This window comes from Lepisma saccharinum, chromosome 5 (assembly GCF_977018435.1).
Source record: "Lepisma saccharinum chromosome 5, izLepSacc3.1, whole genome shotgun sequence".
NCBI classification, from domain to species: domain Eukaryota; kingdom Metazoa; phylum Arthropoda; class Insecta; order Zygentoma; family Lepismatidae; genus Lepisma; species Lepisma saccharinum.
This window is the reverse complement of record NC_139233.1, coordinates 30,200,770-30,226,640: the sequence shown is the minus strand read 5'-3', so window position 1 is coordinate 30,226,640 and position 25,871 is coordinate 30,200,770. Positions and strand designations below refer to the sequence as shown.

Here is a 25,871-nt window from a genome sequence, read left to right as displayed (position 1 = left end):
ATGAAAATCAGACAGGGCAAGGTCTTGGCTGTAGGGGGGATCAGGAAATTGTTGCCATCCAAAGGATGTAAGGAGGTGTTGTGTTGCAGCCAGGCACGTATCCAGGAATTCCTTTCGGGGGGGGGGGGGGCTCAACACCATTTTTTAAGGGGTATAGTAAGAACCTCACAATTGTGTGTTTAAGACCAGAGGCGGCAATTGGGTTCCAAAACGGGGGGGGGGGGGTGCGGAGGGCGTTGCAAGGAAAGTTTACTTTCTCTTGGTAGCCAAGGTCATAATGTTCAGGCAAAAAAATTAAAAATGGTGAGCAACTATCCCTTAAATCGTTGCCACTGTAAGGCTATAATTTTAATCAGAACGTGAAATCGGAACATTTTTTACCACTCGACTCCTCTGTGCCGGAACCATCTCAGTATGTGGGTATGTCCATTTCTTCTCATCAGGCATAAAATCATCTATGGTGTCTTCGAGTGTTTTTACGAAGCTGTTACACATGCACGGGATGGACAATCCACTCGACAACGCGAGATTCAAATTGTGGGCTGCGAACTGGACGCAGACAGCTCTCGAATATTTCTCTCTGATTCGAGCCTGAACACCACTAACGTGTCTTGTCCTCCCATTTTTTCAGCTCTTATAAAAGCCGAAACCCAACAAATTGTTCAGATTCAGACCTTAGCACTCACAAGTGTTCAAAAATGCCTGTCACAGCTTCCGCTGTCTTGTCATATATCGGCACGAAACAAAGGAAGTCTTCTCGAATACAGGTGGATCATGAAACAATTAATGCACAGTGAAAACCCTTCCATTCCCAACACATCTAATGTTTCGTCTCCCAGTATGATGAAATGCTTACTCATTTATCTCTAGTGACGTGCCCAAGGGAAGTTTGGTGAGGTAATAACCCCATTTGACCCAGTATTCTTAAAAAAAAAAAAAGGAACGTCAAAAACAGGGAAAAAATTGCAAAATCAGGACTGACCACCAACAATAGTATGTGTAACCACTCTCCCTTCCAAAAATCCTGGGCACGCCTCTCTTTATCTTGGACACATTTTTTAAAATCAACTCACCAGAAGTTTTTATCATCGTATTGGAGATTGAAGTAAGATGCGTTCTTCCTGCAGGTTTGGATATGATCCTTAAGGGTGCTGTCGTCTGTCTGCCTTCACACCTAACCTTAACAAGGCCCTAATTTTCCATCCTTGTGACTTGGATTTTCAAGACTTAGGAAGGTTTCAGACCGAAGGGACACGCGATACATGTCGATTGGAATGGGCCAATCAACAGCAACGTTTCACACTGTAGCGACACAAAAGGCCGCACAAACCTAATCTTCAAGCGACACGGTGTGAAATCTCCCTTATTAGGCCACTGTCATTGTCACCTCGAAGTAGTAGCTCTTGTTGACCACAGAAAAAATTATCCTCAACCGGTGATAATGCTCCTCAGTTTTCTTCTCTCTCCTATATTTTCTGTGCTTGTTCGCTATACAGGCAACACCTTACAATTTGATATACACAGGACATGTACTATGTAGACATTTTAACGAAAAATCGGTTGAAGTCAAGGATGGCTAGGTGGCTCAGTTGGTAGAGCCCTGATTTGGGTCCTGGCAGAGCTTGCAATTACTGCCTAAAATGTCTACATATGTAACATTTTCTTGCTTTCTCTTCTCGACATTCATAAAATTTTCGGCTGTCTCTTTATGGTAGTTAAGTGTTTGAATGTGTTTCGAACCCAGTAGGCTTAAACAAAAGTATTTTTTTATACCATGAAATTCTCGGACTGCATATACGAAATTTAGTTCTGGCAAAACTAAATCATCACTCAAAACTTTGATTTTCAGTTGATCTATGCAGTTTATTTCTGTTTTAATAAACCACTCCAATATCCGGTATTGCTGAAATATTCACTTTAGAGAGAGACCTTTGATCTCTTCGGCCCTCGAACCGTGCTAGCGCTACACTGAGGCCCCGGAAGTTCCGCTGTCGTCAATGTCTTCATTTTCGTATCACTATATCTTATAAAACAATCAGAGGATGCTGACTGATCTGATCATCAATCGACTGTGTGAATTGTCACACTTACCTCTGAAATCTCATTAACCGATTCTTTGTACAGATCAACCGAAAAATTGAATCCGCGTATTTACATCCTCATTATATTCTAGAACGTTCCGCAGATAAAACGATTCGTTAATATCGCCAGTAGTTGACTCCTTCTCTCATTCAAGAACGTACCCTCTCCCGCCTTCCAGAGATTAGAAATTACAACGAATCGCCCTACGTGTGGCGCTACCTTTGTTGTGCAGCTTCCAAATGCTGACAAGTTTCTACATAGTGCTCAAGTGCGCTGCGACAACACCGAAAGCTCAAGAAAAGTGTACGTGCAATATTATCAACAACAGTTTGTAGAACATTCTCCGTCTTGCCTCGATAATTGTCTATCCCCTTAAATCATCGTCACATTATTCAAAAAGCCAAAAACCTTATTTTATCTAGTGTAAAATAAAAAAAATCATGGGGGGGGGGGCTCGAGCCACCTCAACCCCAGCTTGGATACGTGCTATTAACAATGACAGGGTTATAGAATATTCTCCATCTTGTCTCGATAATTATTTCTCCCAAATTATCATCACATTATTCAAGAAGCCAAAATCCTAATTTTATCTAGTGTAAACAGAAAAAAATCCTGAAGGGGGCTCGAGCCAACTGATTCCCACCTTGGATACGTGCTATTGACAATAATAGGGTTATAGAACACTCTCCGTTTTGTCTCGATAATTAATTCTCTCAGATTTATAAATTTATTATCTTCACATTAGTCAAGACGCCAAAAATCTAATTTTATCTAGTGTAAATTGAAAAATTTCCTGAGGGAGGGGGGGCTCGAGCCATTAACAATAACAGGAGTATAAAACATGCTCCGTCTTGCCTTGATAATTATTTCTCTTCTTACATTATTTTCACATTATTTAAGAAGCCAAAAACCTAATTTTATCTAACGTAAACTGAAAAATTTCCTGGGGAGAGGGTCGAGCCCCCTGTGCTCCATCTTGGATACATGCTATTATCAATAACAGGGTTACGGAACATTCTCCGTCTTGCCTCGATAATTATTTCTCTCCTTAAATTATTGTCACATTATTTTATTTCACACCACAAGAAATCAAAAACCTCATTTTATCTAGTGTAAACCTAAAACTTTCGGGGGGGGGGGGCTCGAGCCCCCTAAGCCCCCCCTCTGGATACGTGCCTGGTTGCAGCTGGCGTATGGGGATGAACATTGTCATGAATGAAAACAATGCCATTGTCGCGCCCATCTCCATACCATTGAGGCACTCAGATCTTTTACCCATACACCTCACCAATCTGACAGTGGATTTCAGCTGCTCACACATTCCGCACATTCAAATGTCAGATCACGGACCGCACTTTACACGTGGCAGGCATCTCATTTTATTGAACATTATCACATCCCTGTGTGAAGCATGTGCACTACTATCTTTCCTCCAAGTGGCGTCTGTGTCTTGCCAATGGTCAAACAACTCGGCATGCATATGCACCCTCATGATCACACCACGCTGCTGTGGCACACATTGCAAAATTAACTTACTTTCTGGACTTACTTTATATTACGAGCTTTTATGCTTTTTGCGAAAGTTAGAGGAAAATGGACCATCAGTTATTACATAAACTAATGTAAAATATAGCTTCCGAGAAATAAAAGCATGACAATATTTTTTCATTGTTGTTAGTTGTATTAGAAAGTGTTTGTAATACAAAACATATTAGTATAAAATGTACGTTTCTAGATTGTCATTAACCCAAGAACAGTACTATTCAGCACATTTGGTGAGTCAGAGGTGAGAATACAAGGTTCAGCCTTGAGACCAAAGTACAGCCCACTGTTCTTATTAAAGTAATATCATTTACTGTTCCAGTTTTATTGTTGCTATTACAATGGAAACATATGAGTATTGTAATAAATTACGAGGGCAAATCAATAAGTCGGTTCCACGAATTTTTTCACAGCAATTTATTGGTCAAACAAGACGACAATACGTGTGCAGGAGTAGCAGTTTGTTACTTATTTTTCTACATATCCACCACCGACGGCAATGCATTTTTCCCACCGTGACACCAATTTGGATATGCCAGTGGCATAGAACGTTGTCGGCTGCTGCTGCAACCACTGCCGCACAGCATGTTGCACTTCACGATCAGATGAGAGGTGCTGGCCAGACAATGCCTTCTTCATAGGGTGCCATGGACTGTATGGCGGATGTTGCATGATTTCCCAGCCGTACCGAGCGATTTTTTCCTTGACCGCCATGGCAACGTGTAGCCTTGCGTTGTCGTGAAGGAGGCAGACGTGGTAACTCTGTTACTTTTTAATAGCACAATGGCTGCTACAGCGTAGCTTGGTAAGCATGGCAGTGTAGGACATTGCATTGATTGTTCCGCCAGCAGGCATGAAATCCACCATCAGTACCCCCAACATGTCCCAGAAGACAGTGACCATCACCGTTCTTAGTCCGTGACATTGGTGCGACCGGCCTTGAACCGCTGACACCAATTCCTAATGGCTTTGCGGCACAGGACGTTGTCCCCATACACCAGCTTCATCTTCGCGCGAATCTCCATCGGTGTCGCCTTCAGCCCAGAAGAACCGCACCATGGAATGCTGCTCCTCGACCGTCGACGATGTCAGGTGGGTAGCCATGTTTGCCACTGCTGCCATCTGTGGAAGAGACAAAGGAACATTACAAAATCACTCATTATGACCTCGGGTCGGATAAAATTTTCAGTACCCAAACGTTCACCTTGGTGTGATTATCCAATCCTCTGCAAAAAAAATTGTATAACCGACTTACTGATTTGCCCTCGTATATTGTTTAATTGTAATAAAAAGATCCTTGATGAGGAAAGTGAAACAAATATTTGATGCACTTTGGTACTTCTAATATTGAGTTAAGTCCTCGCTACACAAATTTATTTAAGGGGAAACCATAGTAAATGAAATGTTATGAACCACTGCTCTAGGCTATAGAAGACTGAAATAGTTTCAAAGTACTTATGCTCCAATTTTTTTTGTAGCTTGCGCAAAATTGTATGCATACTGGATAGTCATCAACTACAGAGAAGCATATGGCATGTTTGCATGCAATGGCATCCTCTTCAACCATGAGAGTCCAAGGAGAGGGGAGAATTTCGTGACAAGGAAGATAACTCGCTCCGTGGCGAAGATTGCCCTTGGACAGATGGAATATATGGAACTGGGAAACTTGGACTCTAAAAGAGATTGGGGGCATGCCAAGGATTATGTAGAGGTAATTAGTGTGACTCTTCCTTTCAGCTCACGCTACGACGCTAGGGGTCCCGGGTTCGAATCCTGGCCTGGGCATGGATATTTGTGAGTGTCCATTCATCAATTTCATCATATCATCACTCATCCCCATCTTCGCAAATTAGCCAAAAGTGGCACAAAAAGCGAAGTAAAATAAAGCAAATGAAATGAAATGAAATCTTCCTTTCAGCATCACTTCACCATATTTTGATTCAAAATGTTGTATGTAGGACGTGGAAGTTGATGACTTAAAAAATGTCAAAAGATGACCTGTATAATGACTGTATAATTATTGAAATATGACCCAAAAATAATATTTGCTCTGAAAATGAAAGCTTGATTTTTTCATAAATTGCAAATGAGTTGTTGAATATTTCGATGAAGCCTGTTGTTTAGTGATTTAAACTACGGAAGCAAAGAGAAAGAAGCAATTAATTGCTGATGTAGTTTTCTTTAGTTTTACTTCAAGGTTACGTAAAATAAACTTCAAGGTTTTTCTGAATAAACCATTCATCTCCTTTCAGAGTTGGCCTTGCACGATATTGTAGTCGGCCAGCATCTGATGATAAAGTTCTTTCATGAACTTGGAGATTTTTTTTTTAATATTGTGCCTAATTTTACTTTAAAACCACAAATTTCAAAAACTCCCGAGCTGCTCAATTTTTAAGGATCTCTAACCTACAAGTTGTGTTACAATTAGAAGCTAGAACTTGGCCTTACAGTTACTTAAGGAAGAATTCACACCGAAGAAACATGCGACACAAGACACGTGTCTATTGGAAGCGAACCCCCAGTAATCAATGCAACCTTTCGAACCGAAGAGACATGGCAAGATGCATGTGTTGCATGTCGCTTACGTGTCTCTCGGACTGTGCCGTTTTCTCAATACCATGCATCGTGTTGCTTTAGTTGGTTGTTCGCGTTTGCGCAGTGAATGCTTCACTCCAACGAGTTATATTTAGACTTTGTAACAGAACCCAACTATCAAATTTATTGATATAATAAAGTATTGATATGTACAATGTTTTAAGATTTAAACACACCGTTCTTTTCGCTTTAACAAGTTTTTCGATGCATTTATCGACTGTAATTGACCTTCAACATCGTGTAAAGAGGCCGTGTTTTCGCCAATTATGATGTGATAGCTTTTATTTAAAAAAGCCAGCATGTGGAGGCACTTTAGTCCAAAATAAATCAGTCAACATGGTCAAGTAACCTAGTGCATTGTTTCTCAACTGCCAGGCTGTGACCCGATACCGTGCCCTTGTATCATTTATACTGAGCTGCAAGAGGTTCTGCTGAAAATTGTTGACAATTATCATAATCCCAATAACATATTTGAGTTGTGAATTTTCGTTTTTTAAGTCCATTTTATGCACAAATATACTTATCAGGACTCGACCTTCAGTTTAAAGTTGGACCTGCACCACAATGCGCCTCCACCGGTTATCGAACCCGGCATCACTTAATTACAAGGAGACGACATTACCACTTCGTCATTCATATTTTTATATTTGTCAACAATTCTACACACATAATCAAACTGTTATTACTCTTTATGATTATGCTAAAACTTATTTATCTATATTTAATTTCATAGGTACATGTTAATTCATGCATAAAATCTTTATTACTGTGAAGGTATTTATGAGGAAAATTCTTGGGCTAAGGGCATTGACTTAAAAAAAAGTACTGGGACATGGTTTCACGAAGATAGAGAACCATTTCTCTAGTGTTTAGGTATTTTCTTTATCCAGGCTGGAAAATCTAGCATATACAGTTTGATGTCAGTGCATAATATCTCAGTTTTCTCATGCACAACATGCCTCTCCTGAGTTTCAATAACTTGCACAAATTTTACAATGTGATTTAGATGTAACAGTGTCTCTTGTTAGGTTTTTTTGGGTGACTAATAAACTGATTAATGCAATTATATCGGCATCATCATGCGAACTGAGCAAAAAAAACAAGTGTTGCTTGCTGCGTATCACGTGCAAAGAAACACAACAGATTTTTTTTTTTGTTTTGAACATGTTTTAAAGAAGAAACAAAAAAAAACATGTTTTAAACAAATAAAATGTTTAAAACATAATGCCAAGAAGACTTATTTTCTAAGAATAATGATTAATAAAGAATCTTAATCATCCAAGGATGGACTGTGTTCCTATTATAAAGTAGATACTTGACTAACTTCTTAAAATATACATGTATTTTAGTCTTAAATGTGTTTTGAGAAGCTTCAACTAATCCACAGTTGCCAGACCCACTGAGTCTACATGGTAGCTACTCTTGTCTTTTTTTTTGTCTTGTTTTTTTAATATATTTTATTGTGAATGCGACTGACATTATCAACAATGTGTACATTTTGCAGTGTGTTAAGTGAGAAACAAAACTGTTTCATTCATGTAGTATTCAATTTTTTAAATATTTTCAACACCTGTAAAAAAAAAAAACAGGCATTTTAAACTGGACCCACGGGTATTCATCACGACATGTCCTTTGTTAATTCAATATACATTTTTAGCCACTGAACAGATTTCTATACACAATAAACAGAATAACATGCATTGAATGCAAGGCATAGTTATAAAACACACAAATAACCACAAACTGTCAAACACCAAGTTTCAAAATGTGTTTTAAACAAATCTGAAAAAAAAAACATGTAAAAAGGTAAAAAAAAAAAAGGTAAAGTGCTCCCCTGTGCATAGCACCATGCTGTGAAGGCGTATAGGGGGTGTGGGGGTAACTTTTGTTTTAAACATTTATGAAAAAACAATGCCATGTGTTTTAAACGTTTAAAAGAAGTTGTTTAAAACACTTGTTTTAAACATGTCAACCCTACTCTTTGGTGTGAAACTCACATGCCGCATGTTGCGTTGCATGTCTCTTTGGTGTGAAACTCTTGGGTCACGTGTCGCTTGTCTCTTCGGTGTGAATTCTCCCTAAGAGTTTCAGAGTAAGCATATCATTGTATTGTTTTATCAGTAAAATTACTGGTCATATATTTCTGTAAACGTGTGAAAAACTTTGCCATTTCATTGTTATTTTTATGAATATCAAAGTATAATTTCTGTATATACTCTTGTTTTATTATGTAAATGCATATATTCATTTGCAAAAATTCGTATGGGTCCATCCATAATAAATACCAATAAGCAGTTCTCTATTTTACCCCATTTTCTCTGAACAGGCTATGTGGTTAATGCTGCAGGAAGAAAAGCCCGAAGATTTCGTAATAGCAACTGGTGAAACCCACAGTGTACGTGAATTTCTGGAGGCTGCATTTTCAGAAGTCGGAAAGGAAATTGTGTGGGAAGGGAAAGGAGTCGAAGAAGTGGGGAAAGAGAGAGACACTGGTGTGATCCGTGTTAGAGTGAATCCAAAGTTCTTCAGGCCTACAGAAGTGGTAAGTGTGTGTATTTTATAATTATTGCTTTTCTGCGTAGAATTTTTATTCGTGCTGAGCTGATAGCATTTTGACCTGCTGCTGATGCTCTTACCAATTGCCACCTTTAAATTGAAACTATTTAAGTAGTTTCCATTAGAATTATACAGGGTGATTTGTATAAAACCGGCCTGATGAATTTGCTAATAATGCTGTAGGTGATGCATATAACCACTCACAATTACGATCTGATAATCCGTGGTTCATGCTGAGTCGAATGGTGTGTGGATGGTCTGAAAAGTGGCAGTACTTATGCTGCAAGGTTCAAGGACACGTAGCGGTGCACCTACGAACATGTTTGCAGTGCCCAGGAGACAGTCCTGGAGTACAATGTTCAACAGCGAGTGTTTCTCTTGCGCATGTACTGGGTGTCAGAATCGATTGCCAACACACAATTGGAATTATATAAATTACATTCATATCTATGTAGTATATTTTATACTACAGGTCAGGTCATTTTGTCGGGCTGGTTCTATAAGAATCACCCTGTATCTTATCAAGCTATCAGGCTTTTGCTTTAAATTATTTATTATTTCCCATGAGATATTCATTTAATCACAAAATCCATTCCTCTCCACAATGTTGCTGGAAAGAAATAATGAAAGCTGTGCAGTTTGCATAATTTTCTAAATAATTTCGACTGCAGTCAAGGGTCAAGGACGTATTTAGGGAGGATCCATCGGTTCTGTACCCTCTCTCCCCCCCCCCCCCTTCCCAATGGAAAGACTTACCAAGTACTAAAATGAAATAATGTTATATAACTTGTTTAGCATTTGCTGTATAATCAAGAGTTATTTATTTCCTTCAAACTTGCATGAAGGCAAGGATTAGATTGGGATTGCATGGCTTTGAATGACAGTACCATATAAGATTTATGCACAATACTAATTATAATAATATGCATAAAAAAATAATCTGGAACTTTTGTTTTCGTTAACTTCATTTAACATCCCTTTTTGTTATTCAATTCTTTAACTTTTTGATAAATTTTCTTGACAGGACAGTTGCTAACATGTTAATTAAATCATTTATATCATTGGTTCAGACAACTGCTCCTCCACCCTCAAAATATTTCTAGATCATGTCTATCTGCCATGTGTCATATTGTGGACTCCAGGAGAGACAGAGGCTTCTGAAGAGTATCAATTAACCCTCATTTTTATTATCTGTACTCTGCGTAAATGAAGTAAATGTCAAACTAACTTAGCCCTAATGATATCGGTGTGTCAGTAGCATTTTAATTGACATGAGGAAATTTTTGTTTGATCCTTTCCTATGATCTGAATATTCTGAGTTGTGCAAAATTCTAACCAACCCCATTCTGGAGTCCAAATATTATCAAAATCATGAAAAATGTAAAGTTTCCTTGGTTTGTGTTTCTAAATTGAGACAAAAATGGATTAAATAAAAAATAAAAACTTATTTCTTGTAGCAATTTGGCTACATGGGAGTCTTCTAAATTAAATAGAGTCATAGTGTTGTAGGTGCCTTCTCGATGGCATAATTTTCTTAATTATTTCAACTGCAGTCAAGGGTCAAGGACGTATTTAGGGAGGATCCATGGAATCTGTACCCCCCCCCCCCCCCCACACACACACCTTTCCAATAGAAAGACTTACCAAGTACTAAAATCAAATATTGTTAAATAACTTCTTTAGCATTTGCTGTATAATCAAGAGTTATTTATTTCCTTCAAACTTGGAAATAAATTTTGGCGTGGAGAATGTATATATACGTTTTCCCCTTTTGCGCTCGAATCGTGGATAACGTATATATACGTTCTTAGTTTTTGAGTGCTTATGAAAATTCTTGCTTGTTACTATGTGATTCGGCGATTGTTTCGCTGCAAAGGCTGGATATTTTAGTACATATCTTGACCGGTACGTGCAGCACAAGTGTGGTTTCTTTGTTTTTCTTACATGTTTACGAGTGATGCCTGTTCTGTGCTTTTTGTTGCGTTCGCACAATGGTCGACAATGCTGTCCTAGGTTGTTCCCGTGTAAAGAATGTGATTTGATCGATACAAAGCAAAAGTGTTTTTCCTCTAATGTATCCCTCACCGAGGAAAAACGTGAATATCCAAATGTATTCTGCAAAAGAGGCATCTAGCGTGATTTTCATTAAAAAAAGCAGCTAAAACTGTATGGTGCCCAACAAGGGCTGAATCTATTCACATATACACCACCTTTCACAATTTACATCAAACATCTAGACACTTACATTATACATCACAAACTTCATACACTATGGTACCACTATTTACAAACATAATATTGTGACACTTTACACTATTTACATCTCTCCTCCTGAAATTTCACAAATCAGTTACGTAGGTAATAGTTCCTTTGCGGCTCATAGGATGCTTTGAAGACTATTTTTCATTCCAATTTTTTCAACTTCTGTTGATTTCATGTTATCAAGAATCCAAGAACTATAATGTAACATATGTTTGGATGGCATAGTAAACTTAACTTCTCATTTTTTCATACCACATATTTGTTTTTATGATGAGCTGATTTTTACATTTCGTACTCATATTGTAATTGTTTTTGGTTTGCAACACTGATGAAATTATAAAATTATACCACATAAAAATATTAAAAAAATACCTTATTTGGATGAATATGTATCATTGGTTGAATATTTTTAAAAAATAAATGATAATGAAAATTTTTATTATTATGAGATGGCAACACTGATGCTTCAAGAAAATATCATAAACTTTTGTAAATTATTTTGTAAACTTTAGTATTTTGTATTCAAACACAAAATTGAGGGTCTGAGGATATGTTTGTATGCCAATGTCAATTTTATTTCTTGTATGCTTCATGTCATCTTTCTTTTCCCAGATGGATGGGAAATGTACTATTCCTTGTGATGTTGAAACCGCTTTACGTGTCCGATTTCAATGTAATCGTACTTAATAATAAATAGTAATTGATAAATAATAGATAATAATGTTACCTTACTGTAAGGAATATCCATAATCCACTGAATACTTGGAAAAGTAAAGATATACAGGGTCTGTTCTGAAAGTATCCGAACTGTCCGCAGCGCAGAGCGAGAATCGGTCGAGGGTTCGGGTAAGCTGTGCCAGGTGGCAGTGGGGACCTTAACCTTCAAAACAAGGCTCTGCTCAGTTGCCTGCGAGCACTGGTTGAGGTGCAATCGCTCGTGTTGTGTACACGGAAAAAAACGTCGCGTCGAGAATTCGCAGTTGGTGGATTTGGTGAAAATGGAGCGCACTTTGGAACAGCGCTACGCTGTGAAATTTTGTGTTAAATTGAGAAAAAACTTTACGGAGACTTTAACCATGCTACGGGAGGCTTATGACCCCGAAAGCAACAGACAAAGTTCAGAATGGCACACCCCCGCATCCCCTCGTCAAAAGAAGGCCCGGATGTCAAAATCAAAGGTGAAAACAATGCTCCTTGTCTTTTTCGATGTGAAGGGGGGTTGTGCACAAAGAGTTTGTACCTGCTGGGACCACCATGAATGCAGCTTACTACAAAACAGTGCTTCAGCATCTCCGACAGAGGGTCCAGCGCATCCGGTCTGACATCGCTGACAGGTGGGTGCTTCACCACGACAACGCGCCGGCTCACACAGCGCTGTTGGTAGGTGAGCTTTTGGCCAGCGTACGCGTGGCAATGCTGCCTCATTCCCCTTCCAGCCCGGACTTGGCACCGGCTGACTTCTTTTTGTTTCCCAAGGTCAAAAAGGTGCTCAAGGGGAGGCATTTTGCGTCAATTGAAGAGGTTCAAGCTGCCACGACCGCAGCATTAAAGAGGGTGTCAGTCAAGGACTTCCAGGACTGCTGTAAACAGTGGAAAAGTCGCTATACTCGCTGTATTGAGGCTGAAGGTGCCTACATTGAAGAATATTGACAGCAGTTGTAATTGTCATCAATAAATTGTTTGCAAATAAATAAGTTCGGATACTTTCAGAACGGACCCTGTATGTAAGAACAAAACATTTTTTTTTTTCGAGATATTTAATATATTTTAGGATGGCAACACTGACGTTTGATGAAATATACGTAACGTTTCTGTACGATAAGTTCTATCCCTTAGTATTTTGAATCAGTGTGAAAAGTTTTATGTCTATATAGCAAATAGTAACAGAAAAATTAATTTTCACAAAAGGGTCAAAAATCATATGTGGGCTGTGCACTTTCCAATTATATCCATACACACCAAAAGGGTTAAGACAGTCTCCTGTGTCAAAGCATCTATGATTTCTCATTGTTGTAATGTTTTCAATTCATTAATGACCAAGATCTATAATGTTCAGAGCCTTATCCCTGTAACAAAGTCATACAATAAAGAGCTTTAACTTTTTGTGATAGATGTTGATTTCTATTATTCATTTTACGTCCTATACCTGCATCAACATGCCTATGAAATTCGGTAAGCACTACCAAAGAAACAGATGGACGAAAAAAAAATGGGTGGGGAGAACTTGACGACATTTAACAAAGAACAAATTTGCAAACAAAGAAATGACACCTTGACTGGCACACAAAGCTTCAACTGCAATTTGATATCCCCAATGTTGAGAATAGGTGGAATTGAAATATGACACCTGACGAAAAACATCCTAAAAACATGGACCCTGTGTACACATGGAAAGAATGCCCACCCTCTTTGCAATCAGAAAAAAAAATGAGAGGAAAAAAATGGGGTGGTGAGTCACATTGCACAACATCTGGTTTTTCTCACACCAAGAGTTCAGGCCAAGTTCAGTAATGCCAAACACAACCACAGTTTTAGAACAGCTGGATAAATTATAAATGGTTGCTTCTTTTTTTTAACACATTTGTTTCTGATTATTAGTTTTATCATGACTTTTTGTTTATGAAGTTACTGTTAACATATCTTTGTAAAGTAGGAAAAACAAGTACTGAACATGATGTGTTTTTTTTTCCCTTAAGAATTCTAAATTAACAAAGATGAAGGATTGAAAATGTTCCACGATTTTTTATTGAATGATTGAGTTGGTGTTTTATGTCCACTTTATGCACAGATAGGCTAATTGGGACTGGACCTACAGTTTAAAGTGGGATCCGAACTACTATGTGCCTCCACCGGGTATCGAACCCAGGACCCCTTGATTACAAGGCGACAACGAAAATGTTCCACGAAAATGAGAGAATTTGGTAAATATCGTTATGAAGTCAATTTGTCGAGGTTTGATTTTAAGACCAGTTGTTGCTCAGATATGTTAATCGTGCTTGTACCTGTGCTTTTAAGTGGGATTTGAACCAATTCCTCTACCAGAGATCAAATGTGAGACTTTTTTATTTCAAGGTGATAGCATAACCACTAAGTCATTGGGGAGGCTCAATTATGAAGTCAACTTGAACAGTCGGTGACAAATTCAATTTACTACGAGCTCCTGTTAATACTCTTGCATTTAGTGTCAGCAGTACTGAGTTCAATACCCAAAATTTCAGTATTGAATCAGCAAACCAAAGAAAATTGGGAAGGATTTTTTCCTTTGCAGCAAAGGAAGTATGTTTCCCTAGTGATGTAGCTCAATAAAAGTAGCTGTTAGCCGGAATATATTCACATATGTCAGTTAGTTATCTGGATATTAGAATTATCCAGATCCTAATGAAATAAATTATGCGGATATATATAATCTGCAATATCAAGATATGTATCATCTAGATTATCTGTATTTCCATGCAATAGACTTTGTTTTTTTTCTTTTTACTCTGGTGCCACATTTAAACTTTTCCTCAAAATGCTGAGAAGGAATGTAGCTTTAGCGAAATTTTCGCTACAACTACAGGAATTTTGTAACTTCACTACAGCTACAGCTACAATTTTCAAAATTTAATGCCGCTACAGCTACAAATTTTGTAGCTAGCTACAGTAGGTATGCTACAAGTAGCGTGCTACTTCCGACCACTGGTGTGCTGATTATGCGTCCTCCATTGAAAAGCCACTTGACAAGCCGCTGCCATCAGTGGACTGTTGTTGCACCAGAGACTTACGTTTATTTTAATTTATTTATTTAACTAGGTCATATTGGTTATTGGCTGGTAATAGCATGTTAATGTAACAATTTTATAAATCTGGTCTCTATAAGTTGCCTGTAAGTTTGTCATATACCGGGTGTTTCCGTGACCTTGAATCAAACTGGCAGGGTGCTTGGAGACTGACCCCAAGTACTAATATGAGATACGGAACACCAGTCTGGAAATGCATCAGTAAAAACTTATAAGCTAAAAGTAGTTGGGGCTGCGTATGACAGTGCAATAAGACAACTGAAAGATGCAGCTTGCAGATGTGATACAGACATTCTTGGTGCACTGCTTTGCAGTATCGACTGACAATTGCATGCCGAGGTGAGGGACACCATTGCATCCCCTCCTGGCAATAATCTTTGTCATATGCGATATCGTCAGAACGACTTCAGGGATGTTAGAGTGATGCACCAGAGCTTTTTGCGGTGCTGTTGTGCCTGCATCAATGCTGGAGGCTGCCATTTTGAACAAAAATTGTAAGGTTTTTGTCATAGAGTGCTACGATACACTGTAGTGATGTCCGTATTAAATCTACAAGCCTCATCTTTCAATTGTCTTATTCCACTGTCATAGGCAACCCCAACTAGTTTTGGCTTATAACTTATTAATGACATGTTTATGGACCAGGGTTCCTTATCTCAGATGGATACTTGGGCCAATTTCCATCCACCCTGCCAGTTTGATTCAAGATCACAGAAATACGCTGTATAACAATGAGGGGGTACCAAAAAAAAACTGGAATAGCATTGCGCTGGGCGGAGATTCCGTAGTACGAATTTTCCTACTAGGCAAGGGTCGAGCAACTCGTTGTGAGTTCAGTGCACCCAATGGCTTTGCCGGGGAAGGTTGTCTCTGGTCACAGTAATTTTTTTTCGTGAAATTTTGTTTCTTGCTTGGGGAAAATGCCACAGAAACTGTTGTGATGTTGAACACAGCTTACAAGGACAGTGCTATGAGGAAAACTCAAGTGTACGAGTGGTTTTCTCGCTCCAAAAAGGTGACATGTCGATTGATGACGAACCTTGTTCTGGACGTCCGTCAACTTCCAGAACGGATGAAAATGTCGATAAAATTCGTGAACTTGTGCTTGAAGAACAACAACGGACCATTGAAGAGCTGGGGACGTTATCTGGACTATCTTGGAGCTCGGTTCAGCAAATTTTAACGGAAGATTTGGGAATGAGAAGGGTCGCTGCGAAAATTGTGCCTCAGAATCTGAGTGACCAGTAAAAAGAGTGTCGAGTGGAAACATGCCATGCTTTGAAAGAAGAGCTCCGAAGCGACCCAGACTTTTTTTCCAAGGTCATTACTGGTGACAAGACATGGTGCTATACTTGTGACTTTTTTTTGTTTCCCCCAATGAAGAGGGACATGAAGGGACAGCAATTTGACGATGTATAAGAGGTGAAGAAAAAAACGAGGAAGGAGCTGTCAGTCATCACAACAGATGAGTTTAAAAAATGTTTCCAAGAATGGAATCACAGATTGGACAAATGTATTAAGTGTCATGGAGAGTACTTTGAAGGTGATAAGGTTGTTTTGTAAAAAAAAAAAATACATGGCTTTTAAAAAAATCCATTTTTTTTGGGTACACCCTCGTATACTTCGGAAGATTAGAGAAAAAATTGTGTGTACTTCTTTTTAATGTTTCTAGATGCATATGCCCATTTTCTAATGTGGTTCTCACATGAATCCATAGGTTCAGTTCCGATTATTCTAACTGAGCATAAAGTGAGCTTTTGCCATTTTTGTAAACCCATCAGAACCATTAATTTGCCATTTTACAAGATGCATCCAAAGAGTAAATTTCAATAGGCTATTTAGAAAAAATAGAAGTAGTTGCTGAACTTTTTATAGTGAGGCATCAGGTTTTGTATTCCATCATCATAGAATGAAAACTTTTGTTAAATCTCTGTCTTTAAGAAATTAACAACAATATTAAATTAATAGGGCACCAGTACTATCACATGGTGCCGTCTTGTGTACTCTCCTCCTTGTGGCTCACTTGGCATCCTCTCGAACTAACACTCCTTCCTCGCCTCACACACTGCTTACACATATTACACATGCGTTTACTGAAATCAACTACTATACAATTTTGGTAGGTGAGTTAAGGAATAAATTCATAGATTTTCAATCTTTCTGTGAAAGTAAACAAACAGTACCATTCATGAATTTCTATTCTATAACACTGTTGTTTTAATAAAAAAGTAGTTTGTCTTATTTTATGATTTTTTTATTTTTTAGGACATATTATTAGGAGATGCAACCAAGGCCAACAAACAATTTGGTTGGAAGCCAAAAGTTACTTTTAAGGTACGTTTAAAAATTTCAGCTCAGTAAATCACTTAGGTAAACTTTGTTTGTATGCTGCTATTATCAGTGTTAAAAGGATATCTTTTTCTTATGTAGTTTTGGTTGGCCATATATTAGACACTTGGAGGATTGGTTTCATTTTTGGCCACAAAGTAATGTTGTAACTCAATTTTTTCCTTGTTCAATCATTCATACAAAATAATCTAACACAGTTGCTTGAAAAAGTTCTGGGAAACCAGAACGAGACGTTGCAGATAAAATAAAATAAAAACCATTAGAAATAACTGTGTTAGATTATTTTGCATCTACAAAAAGTGGTTATGCGAACCTTTAAGAAGAACCAGTCATTCATGGTACTGAGTTATTTTTTGCATTCTTTAAATTTATCAGTACTTAAGATGAGCAGGTACAGTCTTTCTCAAGATACACCTTTATTTCAATTCTGCCATAAGGTGTTCAGTTCTAAGTTGTGAATTTATCCTCACATACAGTTGCAAGTGGAACTTCGTCAATTATTAAGCTAGATAAAGCTTATAATTTTTAAAAAATGTGTTTAGACTCCATGTATCTTTTATGGAGGATGAAAAAGCTTGCTCTTGCATACTTGGTGGCTGAATATGTTAAGGGGTCAACTTGAGAGCTCATCACTCATCTTCATCGTTCAATTAGCCAAAGTGGCAGGAAAGTTACAATGAGAGTCATGGGTCATTTTTACATGTAAGCATAAGCACCCATGTAAAATTCTAGCCTTCTGTCCATCACCAGGCTGTGTGGATCTCCCTCTTATTCAGTTATTATGTGGTTGTTGAAGGAAGCATTACCTCTATTTCTGTTCTCTTTAACTCATTGTTTCATGTACAGATGGCTTTAGAGCCTCCTCGCTTTCCAATCCATGCCAGATTTCTTCAGTATCTCTGTATGCTTCATCCAATTCACCCTATCAAATGATGTCTCCGGATCCACAAATACTACAAACACTTCCTTTCCTTTCTCTAGGTATCTTTCGCCAATTATCCACAGTAATATAGTTGCATTTCTTGTACTTTTATCCTTCCTGAAACCAAACTGTTCTTCTTTCAACTCTCCATCAGTCTTCGCATATAAGCATCAGTTTACTACTCACAAGAAAATTGTTGCCTGTATTCATTACATTTCCTGGCATTAGTTTTCTTCCGTAGAGGGATTAAGACAGTCTTCTTCAAGTTGTTGGACAAATCTCATAGATTTCGTTGCATAAGCATAAGATCTCCTTTTCTTTACCAAAGCACTTGATTAGTTAAATAGGGATCTCATCCACTTCTGTTGCCTTTCAGTTCTTCATTTCTATAAGTGTTTGCTCAGATTCTTCCTTTAGAATGGGAAACGTTTTCTCATCATCAGATATATCCCCTTCATTTTCTGTAGTTAGACAAACTTTTGTAATATAGCTGTTCTACATACTTCTTCCATAAATTCTATATTCCTGGTTTGTCAGTGATTTTGTAACCTGATACTCTATCCCTAGAATCTGGGGAGCAAGCTGTGCATAGCAGCAGAGAAGGGGGAAATTGAGTGGGCAGAGCAAAGCAGTATGCTGCTGCGAAGGCTGGTAATTGCAGTCGCTTTCCCCTTTCCACGCAATCCCATTCCCTCACATGTTCATTGGTGGAGCCATCTTGCATCATTACTTGCACAGAGACTTGTTTTCTTTCACTTGCTTTAGAGATACCCTGAGCAAATCTCATAGATTTCATTACATAAGATTTCCTTCTTTAAATAGTTAAATAGGGATCTCATTCACTTCTGTTGCCTTTCAATTCAATGTTTTCCATTTCTTCTTTGAAGAGTCCAACCAAAATGTTTGCTTGATGATATATTAACTCATACCTTCTCCTTTTTTCTAGTTCTTCGTTTGCCTTAACAGGATCCTTTGGAGTACATTGTGAATAGGAACTGCTCTTTGATTTCCATGTCATATGTAGAACACATGCTCTAAGTATAATCTAGCATTATGTTAACCTATAAGTTTTTTCCTCCACAGGAATTAGTAAAAGACATGGTTCAATCTGACTTGGAACTGATGAAGAAGAACCCCGGAGCTTAGTTTGCATCATGCTGTTATCTCACTGGTTGCCTTACTACATCTACATGTGTGTATGTTTGTGGGGATGGTATGGTTCGTTTCCATGGTGTTAGAGTTTTAAAAAAAATCGACTTTGGTGAATGTGCAGAATTTTGTTACACATGGGACCATATCCGAAAACACATCTTGACAGAGAAATACGTGAACAGTTTCTCTTGTAGTGTGGCACAAAAGTGAAGCAATTATTTGCACAAATTCCTTTTTTGAAAAGGAGAATATTATATTTTACCTTCTTGGGAACATTCTGAGAGTGTTATGGATGTAGCAAGTCACATCTGAGTCTGATGTTTACATAGGAAAATTATGTTACTTAATTTTTTTTAGCTTTATGTGATTTTTTAGTTCTGAAAGAAAGGACAGACACTGAACACTGCAGTTGGTAACAATAAGGAATCGTAATGTACTGTGGATTTGTGATGCAAGTATGCATATAGATTCCTATTTTTTACCACATAACATTTCACTTAGACCATTCTTATGATAAATGCGTAATCTGAATAAGATTGTTCCCACACAATCTAGATTTGAGTTGCAGTTGTTTAAACTAGGGTTGAATCGATACTAATGCTGATATATTGGTATCGGTATATGAAGTATTGGTTGAAATTTTTTACTGATACCGGCTGATACTTTTCCAGACTTTGGATGTTTCACAGGGTTCACAAAAATGCCTCATGGAACTTTTACAGTCTAATTATCCTGGATATTACACAGGCATCTAAATTTTTATTTAGAATAATATTTTGAATAACTTTTTATTTTTACAATCGTCAAGTATTGGCATTAGTCCAGAGTTGTATCAGCTCAGCCTTAGTTTCAACCTCAAGAAAGACTAAAGTCGTCCAGTGACAACTAGCTAGCTACTGGGCAGTGGCTATATATACATGTTATACTATACTTAATAAGTATCATCCATTTAGTATTATGGGATGTGGATGCAATTTCCTTAAGAGTATTAATTGTTATGATCACAATCAGACTAACCATTCCAACAGTGCCAAAAGATTATGCAGGTTTTTAGGCATATTCCCACCTGTGCTTTTTAAAGAAAAATAACTTGTAAATATATTACACTGGAATGAATGTGTTGGTATGTTTTAATTGGTAGATAAGGTGTTCGTATACAGTACATGTTTGTGATAAAAAATATGTTTACGTAGGAATTGTAACTTTCCTGGTGACATGATTCAAACAATTGTTCTTGGGTTAGCAGTAAGGTTAAGTCTGCGTTAGCATCCAATTTATTTATTTATTTATTTATTTATTTATTTCCCTTCAACAGAGACAAGTCTCCAATTACAGAAAGGTAATATCAAAATATTACATTTTCATTTACAACTTGTATGTACGCACGTACACATTCACCCTCCTTCCTCCTTTACACACACACATATTCACAAACCTAGACAGTTAATACATAATATATATATATATACAGACATCTTGGTGACAGAACAGGTTTACTGCTTAACTGTGACAACAAATGTTCAGATATTTACACATTTCATCTGAATTACACAAAACAAGTATCACAAACACTGGTATAATATATCATTACAACAAACTTCAATATGACAAATCCAATTATCATAATAAATACATATTAAGAGAGATAACCCTTTAACATATTCATAAATTTGGTTCGTGTCATGCCGAAATCCAAGTCCACCAAATGATTTGAGATCTTGTTATATTGAAGTGTCATTTTTTGTAGTGGGGAACCTTTATACATTTCTGTTCTTGGGATTTTGTATGAGAGTAAACGTCTATTACGTAAATGACCCTGTCTCACATTAAACCAGATTCTCTCTAGTATAGAACTACTATCAATATGTCCATTTATTATTCTATACAGAAACATTTGTTGAGAAATTTCACGTCTATTTGACAGGCTTACAAAATCAAATTCATTTAATAAATCATTGTATGATATTTTAAGAATTGTTGGCGATATTCGATACTTCTTATAATACAAAAATCTGAGAAATTTCTTCTGTATACGTTCAATCATATTTTTCTGGGAGTCACAGTTTGGCGCCCATACGGAACAAGCATATTCTAATTTGCTTCTAACTAAACATTTGTAGAGCATACACAAAGAGCATATATCATTTAAACTTTTAGCATTTCTTATTAGAAATCCAAGATTCCTGTAGGCATTCTGGGTAATGCAAGAAATATGCTCAGTAAAAGTCATATTATGGGTAATAATTACTCCTAGGTCTTTAATTGAATACACTCTTTTAACAAATTCGCCGTTAATAACATACTTATCATTTCGCTCATTATTTCGTGCTCTAGTAAATATCATGTATGAACATTTCTTAATATTAAACTTGATATCATTCTCTACACTCCACCTATGAACCATGTTTATATCAGTCTGTAATTTCCTAGTATCCATAATATCCCTAATTTCTCTATATATTTTAACATCATCTGCGTACACTAAACACTTTGAAAATTTGATTGTACCTGGTAAATCATTAATATAAATTGCAAAGAATAGAGGACCCAGATTTGAACCTTGTGGAACCCCAGATTTAACATCATAAACAAAAGACTTTGCTTGTTTATAAGTTACATATTGTTTTCGATTAATAATGTAAGATTTGAAAAGATTTACATATTGTGTTGATAACCCAAAACTTGCAAGTTTTCTTAGAAGAATATTATGATTAATTCTGTCAAAAGCTTTTGCGAAATCTATATATATTGCATGTACACTAAGTCTCTCATGGAACGCATCATGTATATCTTGGACAAAATTTATCAGATTTGTTTGTGTTGATCTACTTGGCAAGAAACCATGTTGATTGTCACTTAAGAAACATTTTACATGATTAAATATGCGATTGTATAGGATGGATTCGAATACTTTCGCCGGTGCACAGAGAATTGATATGGGCCTGTAATTTTCTATTTTTGAACTTTCACCAGATTTTAAGATGGGGCATACACGCGTTTCCTTCCAGATATCAGGGAACATTTGTGTTTTCATTATTAAGTTATAAATTCTAAGGAGAGGATACATCAATACCTCAGAGCATCCTTTCAAAATGTAAGGTGGTATTTCATCTGGGCCGCTAGATCGTTTGCCTTTTAACTGTTTTGTAGCACTTTCATATTCTTTCTGATTAACTGGCGAAATCGCTAATGTGTATGATATAATGGACTCAGTGTGTTCGTCTATTATACATGGTTCAGATGTTTCAGCATATACGGACCTAAAATATTTAGCAAAACCATCAGAAATATCTTTTGCAGATTTGAGAGAATTTTCTTCAAAATTCATTGTGCTGTTACAAGCACCATTATTACTTTTCTTATTCCTAATAAAACTCCAAAACTCTTTAGTATTTGATTTCAAATTGCTTTCCAATTCCTTTATGTAGTTGTAATGGGCAATACTTATCATTGTTTTTACCTGCTTTCTAGTTTGCCGAAACAATGACTTATATTCTATTCTAAATTTTATATTTTTTCTGTAATACTCTTTTAACTTTATCAATTTAATGATATCATTATTAAACCAACATGGGTATTTATTTGTTGTCATTCGTCTTCTTTTTGGGACTGTGGCAAGAAATACTTCATGAACTCTATTACAAAAAAAGTTAACCGCCTGATTTACATCAGTCATATTATCTAATACAGACCAATCTACCACTCCAAGCAAATGATACATCTGCATGAAATTGGCTTTTTTAAAATTGTAAGAATAATAAGTTTCATTTGTTATTACATCAGTAGATTCTCTTACAGTTAGGTGTACAGTCAATGCAGGATGATGGTTATCTTCTTTTACAAGTGGCATTTCCTCCCTACATATATTCACATTCTTTGGAATGTTAGTAAGAATAAGATCCAAAGTTCTATCGAGGCTATTTTTAATATTGTTTACAGAATGAAGGTTATAAAAATTCAAAAAAATTAACAAAGCTCTACAAGAGGGTCCACCATTCTGTAACTCATAACCTGAACTGGTAATCGTGGGTAAATTGAAATCTCCAATTATAAGTATATTCGAGCCATGAAATTCCACAAAAGAATCAAACATATTATAAAATGACAAATATTTTTCTATACCGCATGCAGGCGTAAAATACACTGTAGTAATGTAATAAATCTTATTACGTGTACTTATTTTAACAACCAATGTATCTACCTCACAATTCAAATTTATTACTTCCGATTTCAGTGATTCCTTTATTGCTATCATAACTCCCCCTCCCCTCTTATTTCCAGGTCTATCGCGACGGTACACTTTGTAATTGCCATTAAATAATTCATTACTATTTACACTCTCATGCAGCCAGGTTTCAGTAACAATTATAATATCAAAATTATTACTCAAAACATTAATATAAAATTCCATAATCTTAGTATTTAGACCACGGGCATTTTGATAATAAATACTTATTTCATTTATACGACCCTCGAAAGTTACATTAATTGGGTGACGTCTTCGAGTGATTTTAATAATATGATGTTGGTATCATCCCTTTTTTTCCTTTTTGACTGGTAACCTGAGAACACTTGTTTGAATGTTTATATACACTGTGATAAATATTTTTTATAAATTAAATAGTCTTATTGATGTCCGTCATGCAAGTGAATAGATAACACAAAATATTATTAATAGCTTTTCTTCACATGCAATATGTAATTATACCTGTTGTTTTTACTTTCATTTATTTAAGCTTGAATATTTTATCTTGTTATAAAACAATGACAAAAAGGTGAATGAAGCTTCAAGTGTAGAAAAATTACGGAATCATGATTTGTTGTTCTTATATATTCTATTTGCGTTGAAGTATTTATTTTTCTTCAATATATTTTCAAGATAGTAAAGATTGAACAAGCAAAATTATGAAAGCAAGTGACGTGCATGTATTGTTTGTATTTATTGTCATTAGGGCATTGTTTTTAATATGGGATAGTGATAAAATACAGTGAAACTCCGATTCTACAATCCCAGATTTTCTATTTCTTCGCATTATACATTCAATCTTGATGGCTCAAATATAGCAAACTGGTATAAAATTTTCCAGCCATTTTACATTTTCCTGCATTTCACAAGAAACTGGACTGATATTTTATTAAAAGTGATTGTGTGTAAATACATTTTTTTTAAGGCTGCAGTGGAATGATGCAGAATTGGTGTTTATATTTCTGATTGCACTTTTCCACTGTTTGTCAGAGATGTCATTGGTGTGGACAGGCATGAGCTCACTGTGTTCGGTGTCCTCCTAATTTGCCTTATAATACATGGAAGGTTGAGTTTCAAATTCATACTTTGGTTATTTAACCTGAATTTTCAGTTTGGTAGTAATATAACTAATGTGATTAAATAATTTGCACTCTCTTTTTTTTTTGCCATAGTGCAACATTTACTATCACCAATCAGAGATATCGGAGTAATGAGAAATGTGTGTATGTGAAAGAGTATCCAGTTGTATAAATGTTATCAGAAGCTTGAAATATATACAGTAACAACTACATTACTACTGGTTATTTCATTACTATTTTCCCATAACAAGTTTCCAACATTTATATATATATAATTGTAGGAATCCTGACTATGCCTCTGACAGTGGGACACATTCAGCTCAAATTAGTCAATTTTTATATCTAGCATATAACTTTGTTTGAATGATAACATCCTTTATGTATACATATGTAGTTTGTATCTTCTCTTACTTTTGATTATTTTGGAACGTTGGGATTTCATTTATGGTTGATTTGGGGGAAGGGATGATGGTGATGTTTTAACAATGTGCATTTAATTCCCAGATGATGTACAATGAGTTTTTTGTAGTGCCTAGTCAAAAACAGCTCTGGGAAACACTTATTAATTGAAGAACAGTGTTGATCATATTACTTCCATATACTCTTCTTTACCGACATGATTTTTGTATATCCAAGTTATTTCTCTTGCAGTTATTTGTAGAACAAAGTTTCTTATTTCTTTGCTGAGGTTTATTTGCATTTGTAGCTGCCTGATTCTTCCTTTGTCTTGTGGTTATATAGGTCAGTCTAAGGTCTTTTTCTGTATACATGCATTTTGAAACATTTAGGTGCTTTTATATTTTAATGTTGCCTTTTATTAGTTGTATGCACTATTAATTTTATTGTTAACCTTGAATTTCTGTAGAATCTTTAATTGTACAGTTGTTATGCCTATTGTTGCTGAAAGTATATACAGTAAATAAATTTTATTGCATTTGACTTCTACATTGTTGTTTTTACTGATCTTTCGGTGTATTTAGTACCAACAGCTTTTAGGATGCAGTTAAGTGTGTGTATAATGTATTTCTGACACCTTTTTAAAAAATACTTTCACAGTAGTTTTACCATGTCAGTTACCCTCAGGTGATATATATGCAATGTGCTTGGTATTTGGGTACTGAATTCCAAAAATAAATTAGCTTTTTCTCTTCTTTTCATAGTGTTCAAACGAACGTGAAAGAAATCAAGAGTGAATTTTATATCATATGCCCTATATGCATAGGCAAAAAGAAGCAATATCTGTACAGGCCGTTGAAGCCAAAGGTATATTTCGTACAAACATTGTGACTGACCGTGATTAGGATAAA

At 36.4% G+C, this 25,871-nt stretch overlaps 1 protein-coding gene across 1 annotated transcript in view; it reads left to right on the top strand.

The window, feature by feature from the left end:
- Window positions 1–25,503, top strand: part of Gmd (GDP-mannose 4,6 dehydratase) — a 43,436-nt gene extending 17,933 nt beyond the window's left edge. The window contains exons 4-7 of the mRNA XM_083122394.1: window positions 5,103–5,335; window positions 8,546–8,761; window positions 17,082–17,150; window positions 19,171–25,503. Coding sequence (XP_082978520.1) covers window positions 5,103–5,335; window positions 8,546–8,761; window positions 17,082–17,150; window positions 19,171–19,233 — 581 coding nt within the window. The 3' untranslated portion in view covers window positions 19,234–25,503. The remainder of the gene's footprint in view (window positions 1–5,102; window positions 5,336–8,545; window positions 8,762–17,081; window positions 17,151–19,170) is intronic.
- The last annotated feature ends 368 nt before the right edge of the window (window positions 25,504–25,871 follow it).